We start from the raw sequence: 20349 nt of genomic DNA, 5'->3' as shown, positions 1-20349 counted from the left end.
CAGCAAATAAGAACACCGGAAATTTGCTTATCTTGATAAAACAGAACGATTTGTGAACTGTTTGAAAGTCATTAGTAAAGATCTTTTATAATTCAAAAAGAATTTGAAAAAAATACATCTTTTACCTGAGCCTCTTCACTGAAGGCAAAATGAAAGAATAAGTATTTAAAAATTGGAGAAGATCTGAGTAAGTAATATAAAACGATGAATATAAAGTAATTTAAAAATAGATATAGGGTGCGAGAAAAAAATCCGTTAAAAAGTATGACGCTATTTCAATACGAAGAAGAAATCAGAAACATTCGAAAATGATCAAGCAACAAGAAAAATAATTTAAGTTTTTACTTATTGCCAAGTTTGATTAAAAATCCGCCATTGGCTAAGAAATTACTACGATTATACCAAAGTCGTATAAAATGACGATATCAAGAGTTTCCAAACGTGCGTCTTGTTTTTAGCAGTGTTGTGTGACTAGTTATGAAAGTTACTCCGCCTCGCCTCATTGAAAACCAAATAACCGATCTGAATAGAGTCAGGAATACGTTTTTCATCTAACAACGTTACATAATTTTCAATACGACGCAGAAATCATATTTGATTTATTTCTAAAGATGCTATGGTCTCCAATGAGCTCTGACTTGAATCCAATTGACTACAATATAATATGGGCAATGATGTCAAACAGTTTATGAGAGGCGTACGACGTTTTGCCCAGAAGCAGAGCTATAAGAGTCAATTCAATTATCAGGCATCGAATCATTATCTAAGGCAATAGAAAATTAATTGGATCATAGAATCAAAGACTTCGCACAATCATCAAGAAAATGGATCACAACAGAATTTGAGAATTATTTCAAAATCTTCGATCTGGCAAAGTTGAGGTGTATCTATTAAAGCAATCGTCAAATTTAATATTTCTCAATATAGAAATGTGTGTATATAAAGTTCAAACAATTGGTCTAATTGTGATCAAATTTCAAATTTCAGTTATGGTCCGCAGGATACAGGCTTCTAAACTTTTCCGGGTTTTTTTTCTCGCACCCGATATATCAGACTGACATTAAATAGTCGAATAGATAACAATATACTTTTCTGGCTTGAATCCAACATAAGCCAAAAATATAAAGTTGAATTAAATTTTAACTCAGAAAAGGTTAGAGCAAAGGTCCATGTGTAAAACTGTGGAGGAAGATCTATTTATCTTCCGAGTCAGGGGCGTTGCTTATTATCCATTCTATTTTATCTAGAGCGTCTAATAAAACAATTTATCAAATAAGTTAATGTCCCGCCCGAGTCACTTTAGTCGGTTAATTGCCGTACTCTGGACAGTCTAGTATTTAGAAATTTGGCCAGAAAACTCGTCTTTCAAATATCAATGGATTTAAATGACCCACACCTGAGCAAAAACCGTCAAACCTCCGAGGTCCCAAGTTCGAGAGTTTTTGCCAAGATGAGGGTAATTTAAGTCGGTCGATATTTGAATGCTAGTTTTATGGCCAATTCTTTTAAAAGATTCGTCTTTCCATAATACAGAAGTTAACTGGTTAATCACCAAAATTAAATCTTGCAACTATTCCGGAAAGAGTCCATATGCTATAATTTTCCCTTGTATTTTAAAGACAAACTAAGTGAAATTACCCGATGCAATAAATACTTACTTTAAAAATGGATCCTCAGGATTGGAGAGACCGCCTGACATGAAGATGTCAACAAAATCCTGTGGAAATACATTTAGAGATCTAAATATCTCCATGGTAACCACTCTCAGTACACGCTTACATGCAAAACTTGTTTGTGTTCATCGGTCGCGCAGTTTAACACAAGACCCTGGACCAAGCAGGTCCCTGGTTCGAGTTTCGCTGTGGGTGAGGCAAAGTTGAGTCATTAGAAAAAGACTCTTTACTCACATTCTCTCGCCGAACTCAAATGTAAAATGAGACATGTTAGGTAACAACGTCTTAAAGGCGCCATGTCTCGTCCTACATGTCAAGTGTTGCTGTCAGTATATGGACCATTGACCACTTTGAGTGGATATTGCACTATATATGAAAGCCCCAGTGCTGACCGACAAGGGGTCATTGAGCATATTGGATAATGCTCTATATAAAATCTCAATGTCAAGCTTATCTACCACAATTCTTTACACAATGACCTAAGAAACCATACTAATACTGTACAACAACACTATTTAAATCACCTGTATAAGCATTAAGAAATTTAAATATTTAAAATTGAGCTTTTATATAGCGCAATTTCCACTAAACGTGCTCAAAGCGCTTTACAAGGGGTCCCTGGTCAACAGCAACATAACATGTAGGACGGGACATGACGCCTCTTAGGCGATATTACAATTTTTCGAACAAAGAACGCTGTTAACGGCCAGGTAAACATTTTACACCTGAGTACGGTGAGAGAATGTGAGTAAAGAGCCATTTCCAAGGACTCAACTATGCGCCGAGCGCGAGGCTCGAACCCAGGACCTTCCGATCCGAAAGCGAGTGCCACTAGACCACATAGCAGCACAAAATATAGATTGAACGATTTCCATAAGTAAATTAGCGCTGCTGACAGACGAGTATGAGCGTACACCAATTCGATCGCCTAAAGCCAGAACGACCTTTCTAACAAAATCCTGAGTGTAAAAGTTTTTGTTTTAACTATTGTGACAAATCGTTTTAAAACGTTATCACGTATTGGTCGAAGTGATACTAAGCTGTTGGAAGCTGTGGTCTGTATAAAGTAACGAACAATAATGAATATAACAGCTTCGAAAAAGAACAGAATACCAAATACGGAACATTTCGGGCTCAATTTTTTTGTTCAGCAAATAATAAAAACATTAATACATCACTTGAAATGTAGACAGAAGGCAGAGAAATATTTGTCACGGCTGTTCGAAAGCAAAAAGATCCTGTGGACAGTCGTGAAATATCAAGATCCATTTGGGGGGGGGGGGGGGGGGGGGGCAGCCAGACAAGCAGCCATGCCAGACATTTCTGTCGTATGTCTATATTTTAAGTGATGTATTAATATTTTTTATTGTTTTCTTATTGACTGAAGAAGAGTTTTGAGCCCGAAACATTCAGGTTCGTTTGTTTTTCATTTTTGGGTTCCTTTTTTTATTGTTTGTATTTTGTTCTTTTTTGAAGCTGTACAATTCATTTATGTTGATGTTGGGGCCGTTAGATGCCAGGACGTCATGGTCAGATTTAAATGGCCATATATATGAGATTAACATTTTTGTCACAAAATAACCTCTTTCCTCCACACCCTATGTACAATTAGTCCAGTCTTCGTATGTTTGTCAATTAATCAAAGTTTAGCACCCAATCAGCTCCCCCCCCCCCTCCCCCCCTCTCTCTCTCTCTCTCTCTCTCTCTCTCTCTCTTTCTTTCTTTCTATTTCACTCTCTTTTTATCACTTTCTCTCTCTCTCTCTCTCTCTCTCTCTATCTCTCTCTCTCTCTCCCTCTCTCTCTCTCCCTTTATATATGCATATCTCTGTATATAAACCGACAGTATCTCTCTCTCTCTCTCTCTCTCTCTCTCTCTCTCATTCTCTCCTTATATCTCTCTAACTAAACCGAACTAAAACAACAGTCTCTATTAAACGACACCAAAACATCTGACAAACCATTACCTCGTCAGTGAGCACGAGAAGCTCAATGGGTTCTTTAGAGATCACAGTTGACTGTCTCCGTGTGGCATTCATGATGGCAAGTTCCCCGAAACTGTCTCCACGCCCGTAATAGAGTACTGTCTTAGCCATGCCCTTGTCAAGATCCATCACCGATACCACGGCTAAAGATAATACAATTAGATAGATGAGTAAACAAACAAACAAAAAAGTAAAGTGAATAAATGAATAAATAAACTGATTAATCAATTAATTAATTAATCAACTAATAGATAAATGACATTTTCACGATTTTAGCACGTGTTCATAATGGCCAGTTTCTCTAAGCTGTTGCCAATCCATAAGGAAACTGTTTTGACTTCGAATTTGTTGCAATCCATTATCGGCTACCCGACTATGTAAAAATCACAAAATGTAACCCAAGGTCTCAACCGGTATTAAGTTGTAATCATATCGTTGGTAATAGAATTTTTAGGACAGTAGTATGTTACAATAAATTCAATCTCTCTCTCTCTCTCTCTCTCTCTCTCTCTCTCTCTCTCTCTCTCTCTCTCTCTCTCTCTCTCGCTACATTATCACTATGCCTAAGATTTATTCCAATTTCATTCCAATATCAACTCCAGTAACATTGACAAATACTGTTTATATATATATATATATATATATATATATATATATATATATATATATATATATATATATTATATATATATATATATATATATTGGCATTTGGTCCAATTGTCCAGTTGGTAGAATGCAAATAAATAATAAAGAAAAAAAGAAAAAAGAAAAAATGTCCTTCACGATTAAAGTGCTGGAGTTTTTTTGTTTTTTTTATTTTATTATTTTTTTTTTATTTTATTTTTTTTTTTTTGGGGGGGGTGTTGTTGTTTATTTTAATATGTTTGTATTTTAAATGGGGGATTTTTGTTTTAGGCTTCTTTTCTGCATTTGTTTTGTTTAGGTAATTTGTTTTTCTTTACCTGATCCTGACATGACGAAGTAAAAACACATTGGTAAATGACCCTCTCTGACGATGACTCGCTTGCCCCCAAATCTGTTGAGACAAAATCATAAAAAACTAATTTGTTCATAATGTCCATCATCGAAGAGGTTGATTTTATACTAAATTTTAATAATCTCTCTTTCAAAAGTGGCCTGTTCTGGGCAGCTTCTAGTTTTTAAATCATTTCGTCTTCTTCTTCGTTCCCGTCACGTCACATGGTCAGTCCGGTCTGGTGAATGAAGCCCACAGTGGTCCTGAGGTCGTCCAAATCATTTGAATCCCAGACCAAGTGTTGAGTAGAGACCGAGTCGCATTGGTGACGCTGCTCTCTAGGTAAAAATGCTATGTCTGTTGTTACAATATGCTAAATAGTGTCGTACTCTGGTAAAAAGATACAACACGTATTCAAAATTTTGGCCAAAAAACTCGTCCTTCAAATATCGATCGATTAATATGACTCTCAACATGGCAAAATCTCTCAAACCTGAGACTTGCAATCGATATTTGAAGGACGAGTTTTTGGGCCAAACTTCTCAATACGTGTGGGTTTATTTCAGAGCACAGCAGAATAGTGCCAGACGAAACTATAATGTGCAAGCTTTGCATGCCTTGTGGTCACGTGGTATGACTGGTGACGTGTAAATGCAACACATTTTGAAAATTTTGACCAGAGGATGCGTCCTCCAAACATCGATTGATTAAAATAACATTTATCTTGGCAAAATAAATAAATAAAACGATACTGTATGTTGAGGAAGAGTTTTTTGACAAAAATTAAAAAATATGTGGATTAAAAATAAAAATAAAACGACTTTGCAAGTCTCGGGTCGCGCTTTAAGCGTCGCAAATTCGTGTCCGTGGGAAAGTCTGTTTGCTCACATTTTCTCATCATACTCAGGAGTCACATACGTACATGGCGGGTGTCCGCGCCTTACAGGCTTCATGTATTGTTTTATACGTTATATATTTGCTTGGAACCCCTTATAAAGTGATATGAGAATATAACATGTTGGATATTGCCCTAAAAAACTAACATTTTATATATTCGATTGGAAATAAATTCAGCCTCACCGTTATATGGTCAATTTATTTCAATAATGAAAAGAGGGAAAATGGGCCAATTGCTACTATAAGTTACAAACGATCTGAAGCCGCTTCGATATCATAAGAGAAAAACAGTTTGTTTTTTAAATCAAACAAACAAATCAATGAAACTTGCCATCTCAGAGAAAATACTCTATTTTGTATCCCCTCTTTCATTATTTTTCAATTTTGAAGGAAAGAAATGAGTTGAGAATTAAGGGAAGATAGAAAACAGATAATTCTCGAATTCCATTACATTTCAACTCACCCTGGGATGTTATATTATATGCTCTCTCTCTCTCTCTCTCTCTCTCTCTCTCTCTCTCTCTCTCTCTCTGTCTTACCTTCCTGTCCCCCCCCCCCTATCTCTCTCCCTCTTACCTTTCTGCCCCCCCCCCTCCCTCTCTCTCTCTCTCTCTCTCTCTCTCTCTCTCTCTCTCTCTCTCTCGCTCCCTCGCTCAATCGCTAGCTCTAATCTCACATAAACACAAGCACACACACACCCACACACACGCATACACACACATACACACACACACGTTTTATATAACATGATTTTATTTCCCCCGATTTGGTCAGGTGGTCCTCGCAAAATCATTTTTAACTCCATGCAGTCTCTTCCAAACATCAATTTTTCCTCAATTTCACCCAGCCAACACCAGCTGTTGACGTCTTATGACGGCCTGGCAAACGATTAAATCACGATAGGAGTTATCCTCCTTACCGGAAATCAATGGAGGCCAACAAAGTCGGGAAACAGTTCGGTGACATTCTCGCCAAAGGCGACATCACGTCATCGGTCCCTTGAAACTTGGAATTGATATCGAATATCGGCTGGAGTAATCATCTAGCATTTCATCACATCTACCCGCCCAATGCGTGGACAATTACAGTCACTTCCCCTGAACACATCCGCGAACTCAGGGGTGTAAACTCACACGCATATTGAACACACATGCACACTCTCTCTTTCACACACTCACACACACACACACACACACACATATATATATATATATATATATATATATATATATATATATATATATATATACATATATAATCATAAAAATGGTTTCTATAGATTGATATAAGAATAACTTGCAAACCCTCTTTTAAAGGACAATTCTATGGCATAATTATTTGACCTTGACCTTGGGAATCGCCATCTGACCACCCTGATGCCAGACTCATTTGTGCGCAACTACAGATTTTATTACCGGATAGATTAAATCATTGATGGCTTAAGGGAGAATACAGATGATAATTTACGTAATACAGAAGTACAATAATCAAAATAGATGAGCGCCTGTTCGTAATAGCCGTTACTTCTCCGCAAATATTGTGGATACTCCATATATATATATATATATATATATATATATATTTTAATATATATATATATATTATATATTATATATAATATATATATAAAATAAAAGCATGATTAAACAAAAACATAGACAATATATTGAGATAAAAAAGAGCAGACAAGAGTTTGTGCCAAAAGGCCTTTTTCGTGGCATTCAACACAAAAACTCATCAATAGTATGCCTAAGTTGTTTTGAATAGCTGCGGGGAAGATATCCGTGTTCAATGTTAAAAGTATAACATACTAAATTGAAAGCCTGTCATCAAAATTAAAGGATATAATAGAAGTAATAGTTGTCAAAGCACAATTTCAACCGCCATCACCACGTTAAAAAATCCTTTATAATCGCCAACAACAGTAACATCAGCCAACCCATCATTACTCATTACTAGACGTATATATAAATTTCGTGGTCTCCAATAGGATTTAGGATTTAACAGTCGTGACGTCATTTCCCACGTAATGACGCATAGTAACTTAGTTCTAAACTATCGGAACAATGGCGGACGCCCTTATGAAATACTTCTCCGACGAGCAGATAAGTGTATCCAGAGGAGAGAAGCATTAAAAATCTGATCATGACTTTTATACATTCTGATCACATGGCATGTGAAAATGTTCTAGCTAGCATGAAGAGTAGAAAGTACCGATTTTCATTGTTTAGAACCAAGCTGTGCGGACGTGACATCAGACTATTGAATCCAATTGTGCACCAAAATCATAACTTTCAACCTGAGAGGAATGGGTACAGTGCGATATATTTCAGTATAGCATATCAAGTAGTATTTTAGTTTTTATCTCTTCCACTTCCTTCAGTAAAGCTGATATGAAAATAACCCATGATACAAAAATAAACGAACCAATAACCTCTTGATAACCGATCTCAAACCAAACGGTTTCTCTCTAGTCATGCAAGACTTACTGGTTACTCTATCCGGTTGGTTTGTGAGAACCGGTCGGTCCTTGGGTTGAGTCATGACGTGCCTGGCACAAAGTTTAGTCAAAAGAAAAAGATCTTTTAACACAGATTTTCTCCCATCACACCAGTTTGAAATGAGCACCTGCCGGTAACAGCGCTGTCCTTTTCTTTGAAAAAAAAAATGTAACAACGTCTTTAGGTATCGTGTCTTCTTCTATGTTAGTACAAGTTGTTTGGAACCTCTTTGAAGTGTTTTAGTCGAATATTGCTCTATATAAAAGCTTACGTTTTTAGCCTTCTTCTTAGCAACCATAGAAAAATCGTCACATTAAGATTGACTGAACATTTTTCTTTTCCAGATTTATTTTTTACATCAAAAAAAATTAATGAAAAATCTGGAATATAGCCATAAGAACTTAATGCTGTTTGTGAACAAAATCATTGCTTATTGCTTCTGGGTTTAACTGTAAATAAATCAATTTTTGTGTTGAGTAGGTACGCAATTTCAGGAAAATAAATCCTGAAAATGGTCGGTAAGCGACAGTTAATTACTAGTCTGGCAGCTTTGTTTAGTAACTGATGGAATTTGTTAATCTGCTAAGCTGTTTAACCATAAAGTTATAATAGAAATAGAAATAATAGAATAGGGGGGTGAAATGGCCGAGTGGTTAAGGCATTGCATTGTGATCCAGAAGGTTCCGGATTCGAGCCCTGCTTCGTGTACATTCGTTTTTTTCCTTGGGCAAGATTATTAATCCCCAATTTGCTCACTTGGACATTATGGGTGATTCCTGTTGACATCAGACATCCTTCATGGAATGCCTAGGCAACGGGATCTTATGATGCGTGGTGGAAGGGCGTAATTTTTTGGGGGGTTAAATAATAGAAACATGGAAAAAGAAAACAACAGACGATGAAAGTTCTGTTTTCCGTGGATTTTTATTTGGAAACTTAGAAAGTTGATCATGTCTGCGTGATATACAAAATCATATTGACATGATAGTCTATGTCCAAGTAAAAATCGATATAGACACACAAATGTTTGCCAATTGCAGTCACAATAACTTTTACATTCTCAACTTCGAAAAAAGACTACAGATATTATAAATATGTTGTTTTTTTGTTTGTTTTATTTTTTTTTTTGCTTCTTCGCCTTTATCATAATCTTGATAACTTCCACCTCAAGCACCAATATATTGACATGTGACACGAATTCTTCAATCACTAAGACAACAACTAATTATGTTAAAAAGAGGTTGAGAAATAAACAAACAAGAAAGCGCCGATCAGGAAGGGAAACCCCAACTCGTCAATTTCCATGATTACAAAAATCGACCATCTCTATCATCACATGTAAATAATTACATCCTAAGCACACAAAAACCCCAAAGCCCCATTTAATTTCGCCTATTAATCCCACTTCATGCTCCATCACGATCCAGACCCTATCTCGTGTAGAAGTAGTAAGAGAATCGGGCATACTTATAGCGTGCAAGCACTTCTGAATTCAGAAATCGGGCTGCAGACGCCATGACAGAAAACAAAACCCACAACTAAGGAGAAGTTTCTTAACTCCACAACGTGGAGAGTTCTCGTTCCCCTTTGTTGTCGTTACGATCCCCCGTGGGAACCAGACAATATGCTTGCGCGGTGGTTTAATGAGAAATTGAGGATTTCGCTGTTATTTTTTTCTATCTTTCGTTGTCTGTCTATCTGTCCGTCTACAGCATTCTGTCAATCATTTTAGGAACAAATATGCCTGTGCCTTTATATCCTATATTTTTTTCCACACACAAAAAATATAAAAGTGGCTGAAGTCAAAATAAAAAACATAATTTAAAAAACAAAAAACATAAACAAAAACAACAACAAAATCGAGAGCATGTATACATATTTTCAGGAATAGGATATCAATTTTTTATAAGATCAGATTTTACAAATTGGAACTTTCTTATAGATAGTATGCGCTTGGCTAAGATAACATTGCCATCCGGAAGTATAACGGACCAACACACAAAACTGTGTGTATCCATGAACGTTTATAGTCGGGTTAATACAGTTCAGTGAGCATTACTCATAAACGCGGATGGCAAAAAACAATAACAAAGACCTAAGTGGCGTCATCTTCGAACTATCTATATTATGCGCTTTTTATGGTACTGCTTACTAAAGCAGACAAACAAGAAAATCAGCTTTATCAAAAAGGAATCTATAGCAAATAATAAAGAAGAAAACCCGCTGTTTTGAAATTCACTCAGCGTTTGTAAAAATGATTATTGACAGAATGATGAGAGTGGATGAAACCTGGTTCTGCCAACATTCTGTCAATATTATGATCCAGATATGAAATGCCACTCAAAGAAATGGAGAACCCGTGAAAAGCCGACTCCCCAAAAAAGGCAGGGACGCGCCTCTCTGTAGTATGCTCATTGTTATCATTATTTTTTTTTATTGAGGGGGTGCCACATGGAAAGTATCATTATGTTTAACTACGTCCAAAATAATGAAAGGAAACAAAACTCAAGACTCTTGAAAGGACTGATTCGGATTCAAAACATTAAGGGAAGCTTCGAACTGGAGATTTGCTTTTGTGGAACGATGCGCCATCTTATCGTTCAGTTTCAACAGCAGCAGAAAATAATTGCGGGTTAGAAATCTTACCTCATCCTTCCTACTCACTCGATTTGGCCCCTTCAGATCTCTTTACATTGCAGAAACACCACAAAGGAAAGTGTTTTGAAGATAAAATTGAAGTTTTCAGGGCTTCGCAAGACTGAATTAAGGCCAAATCCAAAATCCTTGTACTTTGAATGATTCTTCGGGGTCAAGGAAATATAGAAGTATCCCACTTTATCTGGTTACCATGTTGAAAAATAAAAGTAAGTGAGAATCGGAACAGTCCTTCATTATCAAGGCAATTTATATTTGATCACCCCTCGTATGTTATCGGCAAAGAGATCTAAAAATTACAAAAACAAAAACAACAACATACCCAAAGAAATACAAACAAACAAACAAACAAACAAACAAGACTATATAAAACAAAGATATCGCCTATTATGGAACAAAGACTGTACTGGTGTTCAAAATATAAAGGGCATCTTTTTTAAATGAATGTTCTCAGGGCGCATGCAATGGAGGCATTTTCATTTAGTGCAGAGCAATCTGATAAAAAGAATTTTTAAAAAATAAATTATGTTACATCTGGTTAAAAAGAGTGACTTGAAAACTTGTCTTCGGTGGAATGGTAGAGGGAAAGAGAGCAGGTTAATGGCATACTTTGCAAGACTTCATGACAAAAACTATGTGTTCAATAGTACACACCAAACTTGAAGCTGACAGAAGTAATTTGAGATGAATATTGGTAACGTGTTGTTACGTGTGAATATACCGATAACGGCAGTACAGATGAGGGTGAAAAAGATGACAACATGCTGATGATCAGAGAGACAATGACAACGACGACTACGCCGACGACGACGACGACGACGACGATGATGATGATGATGATGATGATGATGATGATGATGATGATGATGATGATGATTATGATGATGATGATGATGATGATGATGATGATGATGATGATAAAAAAGAAGAACAGAATCTTGTGTGGTCAATTCAAATTGTTTCTCTATCAAAGGTATTGGTACGGCATTAAAGAGATACAAACTCTATTAAAGTCTCTGTTAACGATATCCAGTAAGCAGCCATATAAAATCACAATACTAGATTTATATGTTTTATTTATTGATTTTTTTTCTTTTTGCGTGTTGTAGTGGTCAATATTACGACAAGTCGCATAGTCAACACCATCTGTTATCTTGATTAAATGTCACGGGACCAGCTCACGTTTGATTGCGTTCAATTCTCGTCCACCCATTCTGCTGCCCGTCGCCCTTTGTCATAATATTTACACCAGGGCTCGCCTACGTGCAGCACGCCAAATCACAAGTTACGCCAAAATGATATTGATGCTTTACGTTTAATTAAAAAAGTCATAACATCCGCCAGCCGGATTTAACTTACCAACACACAAAACTATGTGTAACCTTGAACGACTATAGTCTGATTGATAGAATTTAATGAAACTAATCACAAGGCTGGCTGTCTAAAATCAATAAGAAAGTGCTAAGTGATGTCAATTTCGTTCTTTTAATAATAGGGAGAAAATTTGACCATATTCTTAATAATTATGCAATCGCACTACTTTCGTAGTTTGTGAAGATTTGGCTCAATCAACGTTCCTGTGTTTCTAGAAGCATAACATGTAAAGCTGGCCTGCTGAGATGTTGTGCGTTGAAACTAACGTAATATATGTGTGGGTGGGTGGGTGTTTGTATGTGCATGCTAAGAGAGGGAGTTGCGCGCGTGTGTATGTACTATTTTCTAGGACATTACGTTAAATGCGCTGCATAATTGAAAAAAAAAAACAACCCAAATTAGAATTTACAATTCAAATAAAAATAGATAAACTCTTTAAAATATCACACCTATTATAGGGGATTGTTATATTCTTAAAGAAAAATCTTTTTGTAATAATGCCCATTTTATTTCAATTCAGCGTCGCTTGAAGCGGATACGCTTTTGAAGCATTATATTAAATAGTCCCAACTATCCGGCGATATGTCTACAGTGTGATGGCAGCACGTTTGACCTGACATCAGGAGATCTGAGGTTCGATTCCTAGTCGGGCAAGGCGGACTATTCTTCCTAAATTTTCTATTCTGCTATGTCTGGCACTTTTTCAGATTTTCTTTCGCCTCTTGTATTCTCATTTTCTTCACGATGCCATTATTTTCCTCCAAGCCTTTATCATACCAGATAAAAATCTGAACAAGTGTGTATAAAAGTTACCCGACAAAGCAAGAAAGAAAAATACAAGTGTTATATATGTGATATATATATATATATATATATATATATATATATATATATATATATATATATATATATATATATATATACATAATATCACACAATCAGAGATGAAGAGAGAGGGGGGCGGAAGAGAGAGAGATAGAGAGAGATAGAGAGAGAGAGAGAGAGAGAGAGAGAGAGAGAGAGGTAGAGAGAGAAGGGGTGGGGGGGGGGGTAATTGAAAGGGCAGGAGGTGGGGCTTATCTGTTGCGCTATACAGTTGTTCACTTAAGCGGACTAAAACGGGCACTATTTATTTTCTCGTAATTTCTGAAGGGGAAAAAATACAGATTTACCGGGCATTACTAATCGGAAACAGATGGTTTGCCAGAATAAATCAATGGAGACTGTTTTTTCATTAAACTCTACTTCCCCCTAGGTTCTGTTTTGTTTCGTTATTATTGGTTACAGTGTTTGAGATTATTTTATTAGTTGTTTTTCTTTCCTGAAGACGGAACCACTGAATTTCACTCTGTGTGCTCAATAAGAGTGAAGAAAATGTCAAAGCTGTTGGGTCAGTGTGAAGTGAGGCAGTGTCAGCCCGTGATATAAAATATTTTGATACTTACAATTTTGTCCCCTATCGATCTATCTAGATCGACTTGTACATATATGCAGGTCTGACATCCAACCATTCTAATGGGCCTAGTTTAACATTGTTGTAATGGACAATATTTTGCGGTATTTTTTTTATTTCTGTTACACCAATGAGTCCAAAAGGAATTTGGTTATCTGACCTGCAAATAAGTGCACGTCGATCCAGATCTATCTATCTGGATTTATCTTTATAGATGTTATATTGATCAACCACACTATCTTTTTACCTATCTATCAATCTATCCATTTATCAATCTATCTACCTATATACATAATGATCCAAGAAAACGTGATAGTCAAACAACCTCCCATCATTTTCTTATAAAGTGGGATAAATAACACAACATTTTACACGTAAATCGAAAACCATTCATTTCAATGGCACATAAATTACATTACATTGACACAAGAAGTTATTGGATTAAAGCACGTGCTCCAAATTGAATCTCTTAGAGAAATGCACCCCCCCCCCAACACACACACACACACACACATAATATAGATAGTATGCGCTTGGCTCAGAAGCTCATAACATTGCCATCCGGAAGTATAACGGACCAACATACAAAACTGTGTGTATCCATGAACTTTTATAGTCAGGTTAATACAGTTCAGTGAGCATTACTCAAAAACGCGGATGGCAAAAAACAATAACAAAGACCTGATTGACGTCATCTTCGAACTATCTATACTCACACTCAACAAATGCGTCATTCAGGTATTGAACGCCATTGAAAGATCTAGTAGTACACAGTCTGTCCTTTATAAAACCCGATAGATGAAACTAAAGTGGACTTAAACCTGGACAAACAATGGGGACGCTAATGGTGATCTATGCCCTGATTGATTTCCATGTCTTCAATATTATTGTTTGTCTAACGCATCAATGTTTTGGAATAATGTGGTGATATCCCATCCTGTTGGAACGACTGAGTATCTTTCTTGTTGAATCGCAATATGTTTAATCTTTTCTTTTTTATTTTTTTTAAATTGGCATGATGCCGAGATAGAGTCAATCAGAGTCAATCGCCAATGTTTTCTCATTTTAGTCAACAAAAATAAAAGATCCAACGGTGCTCTAATGACTCACTGCAGTCATACGGAGGCCTTTCTGGAAAAAAATATTAATATGGTTTTGCTGAATTTCTGTTGTTCACGAGTTCGTTTATTTTAAAAAATGGGCGTAATCTGAGAACAATATTTCTTCCTTTTTTTTTTGGAAGAAACAACTCATCTTGTTTGACTTCTTCGGCGACCAAACGACACATATCGATTTTGGATTTGGCAATAGCGGCAATTTGTCTCTGATGAATTTGGATATTAAATGGTTTACTCTAATTCTTGCTTTAGCAATCGTTGTAGTGATTGCTCTCGAAATACCAAGTTCAAGAAAGCTAAGATGAATTGATTATTTTGGGTTGTTTCCATCACAGATTCAAGGACAACGTTGATCTTTTCATAAGTGCGTTTTGTCAATGGTTGGCGGCTTGAGTTACCTTATTATTTGACTTAGAATTTTGATTTCGAGAGATCCAGAAAGTACAAATTTACGAGCCCGTCTATCTATACATATAACATTTTAAATTCCTGCGTTAGAAATTTCGAACAAGTTGTAAATATCGCTACGTGGCCCTTTTTGGCCAGGTGAAAGTCATTTTAATTGATCGATATTTCGATATATAGAACATGAATTTTCTTGCCAAATGTGTTGTTTTAATTTCAGAGTTTTGGCAGATAAGTCTCCAAAGAAGACTCGGATTGGGGAATGGTTGACAAGTTATCGGAAATCAAGGTGATCAATCGGGTTTTTAAAAAAAACAAACATAGTTCATCGGGTTTTGAAATAATAAAAAAATATATCTTCTGTACGGCTTTGTGTGAGATTGAGTACGGCAGTCATTTATCCAACTGACATTTGCGACCCTCCGCGTCAATCTTGAGCAACAATAACAACAACAACAACAACAACAACAACAACAACAACAACAACAAAAAGGATTAAACTAAACGTCCTCAAAGTGCTTTACAAACCAGCAGCAACACTTGACGTGCATAACGAGATATGACGCCTGTAAGGCGATATTACAATTTTTTCCCGACAGAAACAGGATATTAAAGACCAGGTACACGGGGGCAGCGTGGCTCAGCGGTACGGTCTTTGCTTCCTACCCGAAATGTATCGAGTACGATCACCCGCCGCTGCGCTGTGTGGCCTTGAGCAAGTCACCTCGCCTTAGCTCAATTTGCGGCGCTGCACTGCGGCTGACGCCTGGATTATTCCAGTCTTCCCTTGGAATAGACCCTAGAGACAAATTTCCCCTATGGGATGAATAAAGGGAATTTTATTTTATTATTTTATTAACATATGAGTACGGTGAGAGAATGTGAGCAAAAAGCCTATTTCAAGGATATAATTAGGTACAACTTAGAGTGGTACTCGAATCCTAGAGCTTGAGCTTTGAAGGCGAGTGACATACCATAAGAGTTGTTATGTGGTATTATGTGATATGACATTTACCTTCGGACCATAAGATCTAGGGTTCGAGTCCCGCTCTCAGCGGCGCAGAGTGCTTGAAAGAGGCTCTTTGTTCACATTCTCCCAACTTACTCCGGTGCAAAATGAACACCTGGCCGTTAACAGGGTTGTCTCTAATATCACCTAACAGGCGACACAGTATGTGTTGCTTTTGGACCTCATGCTTGTAGAGCATTTTAGGCTTGCTGATTGAATATTGCGCTATATAAAAGATCAAGACTACATAGCCGCGCAATGTGGCATTATGTCAAATAATCTGAGAGATTGATATTTATTTTTCAAATCATAAATAATCAAACTTCATTTTTTAAGCTAAAGAAACAATACTTATTCTTCTCGATGAAGGATTTTATGATTACCTTGATTACATTTTATAAGATAACAACTTGAACATTTATATAGAGAATTATCCACTTAGCGTGCTAAAAGCACTTTACAAGGGGTCCCTAGTCAACAGCAACACTACTGTAGGACGAATCACGACGCATGTTAGGCGAAATATTTTTTTTCAAACAGTGACAACGCTGTTAATACCAGGTACTCATTACACACCTGAGTACGGAGAGAGAATGTGAAGGCAAGTGTCATACCGCAAGACCATACAGCCGTCAAGTGATATGACACTCCCCTTCTGAACACAAGGTCCAAGGTTCGAATATCGCTCTAAGCGGTCCCTAGTTTACAAAAGGATTCAGCTATGCGCCTTCCGATTCGAGGGCAAGTGACATACCACAAGAGAACAAATAGCTACACAAAATAAAGTTAAACTTAAAATTCAATTTGAAGTTCCAGGCTCAGCCCGACGTAATACCATTATGAGATTGTTGGTCACATTTTGGTCATCAAACTCGTATATCAGTACACGCATAATTTAGGAATGTTTCATTTATATATTAAAGCTTTTACCAACAAAAAGGTTAACATATATCATATAGTATTTTTAAGAACTCTTTTTACTCGATGCACAATAGAACGTCTCTTGTCAAGGGAATCAATCCATCAAATAAGCATTGGTTATAAAGAGTTCCCTCCTGTTAAATTGTTTCGGAGTAAAAAAAAAAAAAAAAATAGGAAAGAAAAAAAAAGAAAAAGAAAGTAGGAAATTAAACGAACCAAAGAGTAGTAATAATAATAATGATGCTGAAAACTTATATAGCGCTATAACTCCGAGACACCAGACTCTAAGCGCTTAAATTACAAATTACTTTGGCTGAAACATACTCATTTACACACACAAGCACACACACACACACACATACACACACAACACAACACACAACACAAACCAAACCTATCTTGCTTCTCATACCATCTACTAAAATCGAAACAAATATGTTTTAAGCGAACGTTTAAAAATAGACAAAGATTCTTTTTCACGAATGCTCTGCGGTAAGGCGTTCCAAAAAGAGGGTCCGAAATGAGAAAAGGATCTTATTCCAGCATTTTTCCGAATTCGAGGGACAACTAGTCCAATTACAATTAGTAGTAGTAGTAGTAGTAGTAGTAGTAGTAGTAGTAGTGGTAGTAGTAGTAGTAGTAGTAGTAGTAGTAGTAGTAGTTGCAGCAGCAGCAGCAGTAGTAGTAGTAGTGTAGTAGTAGTAGTAGTAGTTAGTAGTAGTAGTAGTAGTAGTAGTAGTAGTAGTAGTAGTAGTAGTAGTAGTAGTATAGTAGTAGTAGTAGTAGTAGTTAGTAGTAGTAAGAGATAGTAGTAGTAGTAGTAGATAGTATAGTTAGTAGATAGTAGTAGTAGTAGTAGTAGTAGTAGTAGTAGTAGTAGTTAGTAGTTTAGTATAGTAGTAGTAGTAGTAGTAGTAGTAGTAGTAGTAGTTGTTGTTGTTGTTGTTGATTTTGTTGTTGTTGTTGATGTTGTGAAGGGTTGTTTTAAAGTCAGACACTGATATTTTTCTAACATAATAATAATATAAGTAAACCACTACTTACTCCTCAAACCATGCCCTCTCCGCTATGCGTCTCTGCATGTGTACTGGGTATTCAGCCAAGGACTTGTAATTCCTCAATGCTATTTGAACCTTTTTGAAGAATAGAAGGGACTCCGTTAACTCGTGCGGTCCAGCTTTTTTTTTCATGACGATCAACGCACTTCTCTTGGGTGTCTATTCACATGTTACCCATCGTCTCAATCGGTTTCAAGTCGGCGAAACGTGCACGTCAAGTTCAAATGACTAACTGAAATTGTGTCTTTGTAGCTCCTTGATTAAATTATTTAGATATATTATTCTAAATAAAACAAATTAATCTGATCGAGATCTCATTTTTTATTAACTATAAATCACCTAAAGTTTAGAGACGATGGATCACATGTTATATCATTATATTTTTTAAGCCCCACAAAGGAGCCATATAGATGATTCAATGAAGATTTCTGAATATTTGCGCTGAACTCCGAGCGTGGGCTTAAATAAATTTTCATTATATTTTAAGGGATCTGAGGTATGACCATTTATGGTGATGAATTTCTCTCATTTGTTATTTTAGCACTCGCCGTTTTTTTTTCGACAATAGGATTACATTGTATGTGTCCATGAATCGTTTCATAAAGAATGAAGATGGATTGAAGCTTACAGTGAATGAATAAATAATATATTATGAGACTGAATTATTCCTAATACTATCTCCACAATATAGTGGAATCCCCTTTCCATTATAATGATTAAAACGATATTTTGTCTGAATGAACTAGAACTTGAATTTATAGCCACAAATACGAAACTTTGGGTTAATTTCTATTCTTTATGAAGGAGATTATATTCCAATTTCTCATAATTTTAATTCTCAATTCATTTTTTAGGGATTCAATTCATCCCCACATTAGTCCTTATATACCTTGTTGAGGCAGTTGGTAGCAATTTTACTTCAGCCCAAGTACTCTGAGATAGTCTAGCATACTATCTGAAGGGTAGCAGAAAATTGCTATTGTGCGTTTCACGCCATAGAAACTGAGGTAAATTCCGGCTCAATAGGCCCAATAGCTCTAAAGGACGCCACGGAAACTGGAATAAATTCCGTCTCAATGGGCCTAATAGCTCTGAAGGACTACGGTTTGACTACCAAGCGAAAGGTTCCCATTGTAAACAAAATGAGAGAAAGCAAGTTTCGAATAGTAAAATGCACTAATGACGATCAAACTAATTGGTAAAACCGGACCCAACTGTAGGATTCATAAACTCTTAGCCGGTTTGTGTCACAACTCACGTTGACAACCGCCAAAAGAAAGTGAACAAGGTGATATGTTCAATAGGACAATGGGATCAATGAAAATTGTTGATGAAACGTTGAGCAATACGTACCATAGCTCACTTTATACATTCTCTTGTTGGACGTGATCGTGCATTGTCAAATTGTCTTTTTTTGTGTGTGGGGGGGGGGGGGGGGGGGTTATAAGCATACGAGGCTAGTATAGGTCAAAACTCAGGTCCCTTCCTGAATCATCCATCCAGAGACGTCACAATGAAATGCACTGTATCTATCCATTTGGTCAATACATTTATTTGGTAATTTTCTTTAGAAAAATTGTTTCGAGGAATGATGAAACACGCCGGGCTGTTTGAAAATGATAAGTGATGGAAAAAAACCCATCCAACTTACATAATGAATTTCCTCCTCAGATCTTTCTTTTGGTCTTTTCCTCAGGATTCGTTTGGCCTCCATCGGGACATGAGCCTAGAGAGAGGCAAGAAACCCTTGATGTATTGAATATTGAATATGACACTTATTTATGCAATAGAAATTTAATTATCAACATTGTCAATCAATTGACAGTGTATACTAATTATATCATTTGTACGTTGTGGAAAAGATAACATTTGACACAAGTAGAGACGATTTGTGATAAATATATGAATATTTCAATAAGACCAAATGAATATAGTTAAAACAGAAAGCAAAATGAATAAATGAAATATGATGGTAATTCGAAAATGATAATGGAGAACAGGATTTGAATATCCAAAGGAAAAAAGGAGGGAAGAAGAAGAGGAAGAAGAAGAAGAAGAAGAAGAAGAAGAAGAAGAAGAAGAAGAAGAAGAAGAAGAAGAAGAAGAAGAAGAAGAAGAAGAAGAAGAACAATTGACAGTGTATACTAATTATATCATTTGTACGTTGTGGAAAAGATAACATTTGACACAAGTAGAGACGATTTGTGATAAATATATGAATATTTCAATAAGACCAAATGAATATAGTTAAAACAGAAGGCAAAATGAATAAATGAAATATGATGGTAATTCGAAAATGATAATGGAGAACAGGATTTGAATA

At 36.3% G+C, this 20349-nt stretch overlaps 1 protein-coding gene across 2 annotated transcripts in view; it reads right to left on the bottom strand.

Annotated features, from left to right (window-relative positions):
- The window catches only part of LOC144974922 (uncharacterized), a 65467-nt gene that overhangs the window by 14887 nt on the left and 30231 nt on the right, over positions 1 to 20349 (bottom strand). For both annotated transcript variants that reach the window (XM_078918435.1, XM_078918433.1), the window contains exons 13-17: positions 19678 to 19752; positions 18013 to 18101; positions 4622 to 4695; positions 3640 to 3800; positions 1659 to 1717 (exon numbers count right to left, since the gene is read on the bottom strand). In XM_078918435.1, coding sequence (XP_078774561.1) covers positions 1659 to 1717; positions 3640 to 3800; positions 4622 to 4695; positions 18013 to 18101; positions 19678 to 19752 — 458 coding nt within the window. The remainder of the gene's footprint in view (positions 1 to 1658; positions 1718 to 3639; positions 3801 to 4621; positions 4696 to 18012; positions 18102 to 19677; positions 19753 to 20349) is intronic.

Source organism: Berghia stephanieae, chromosome 6, assembly GCF_034508935.2.
Source record: "Berghia stephanieae isolate SIO BIC M18660-M18661 chromosome 6, UCSD_Bste_1.3, whole genome shotgun sequence".
Taxonomy (NCBI): domain Eukaryota; kingdom Metazoa; phylum Mollusca; class Gastropoda; order Nudibranchia; family Aeolidiidae; genus Berghia; species Berghia stephanieae.
Note: the sequence above shows the minus strand (reverse complement) of the source record. Positions and strands in the feature narration are given on the sequence as shown.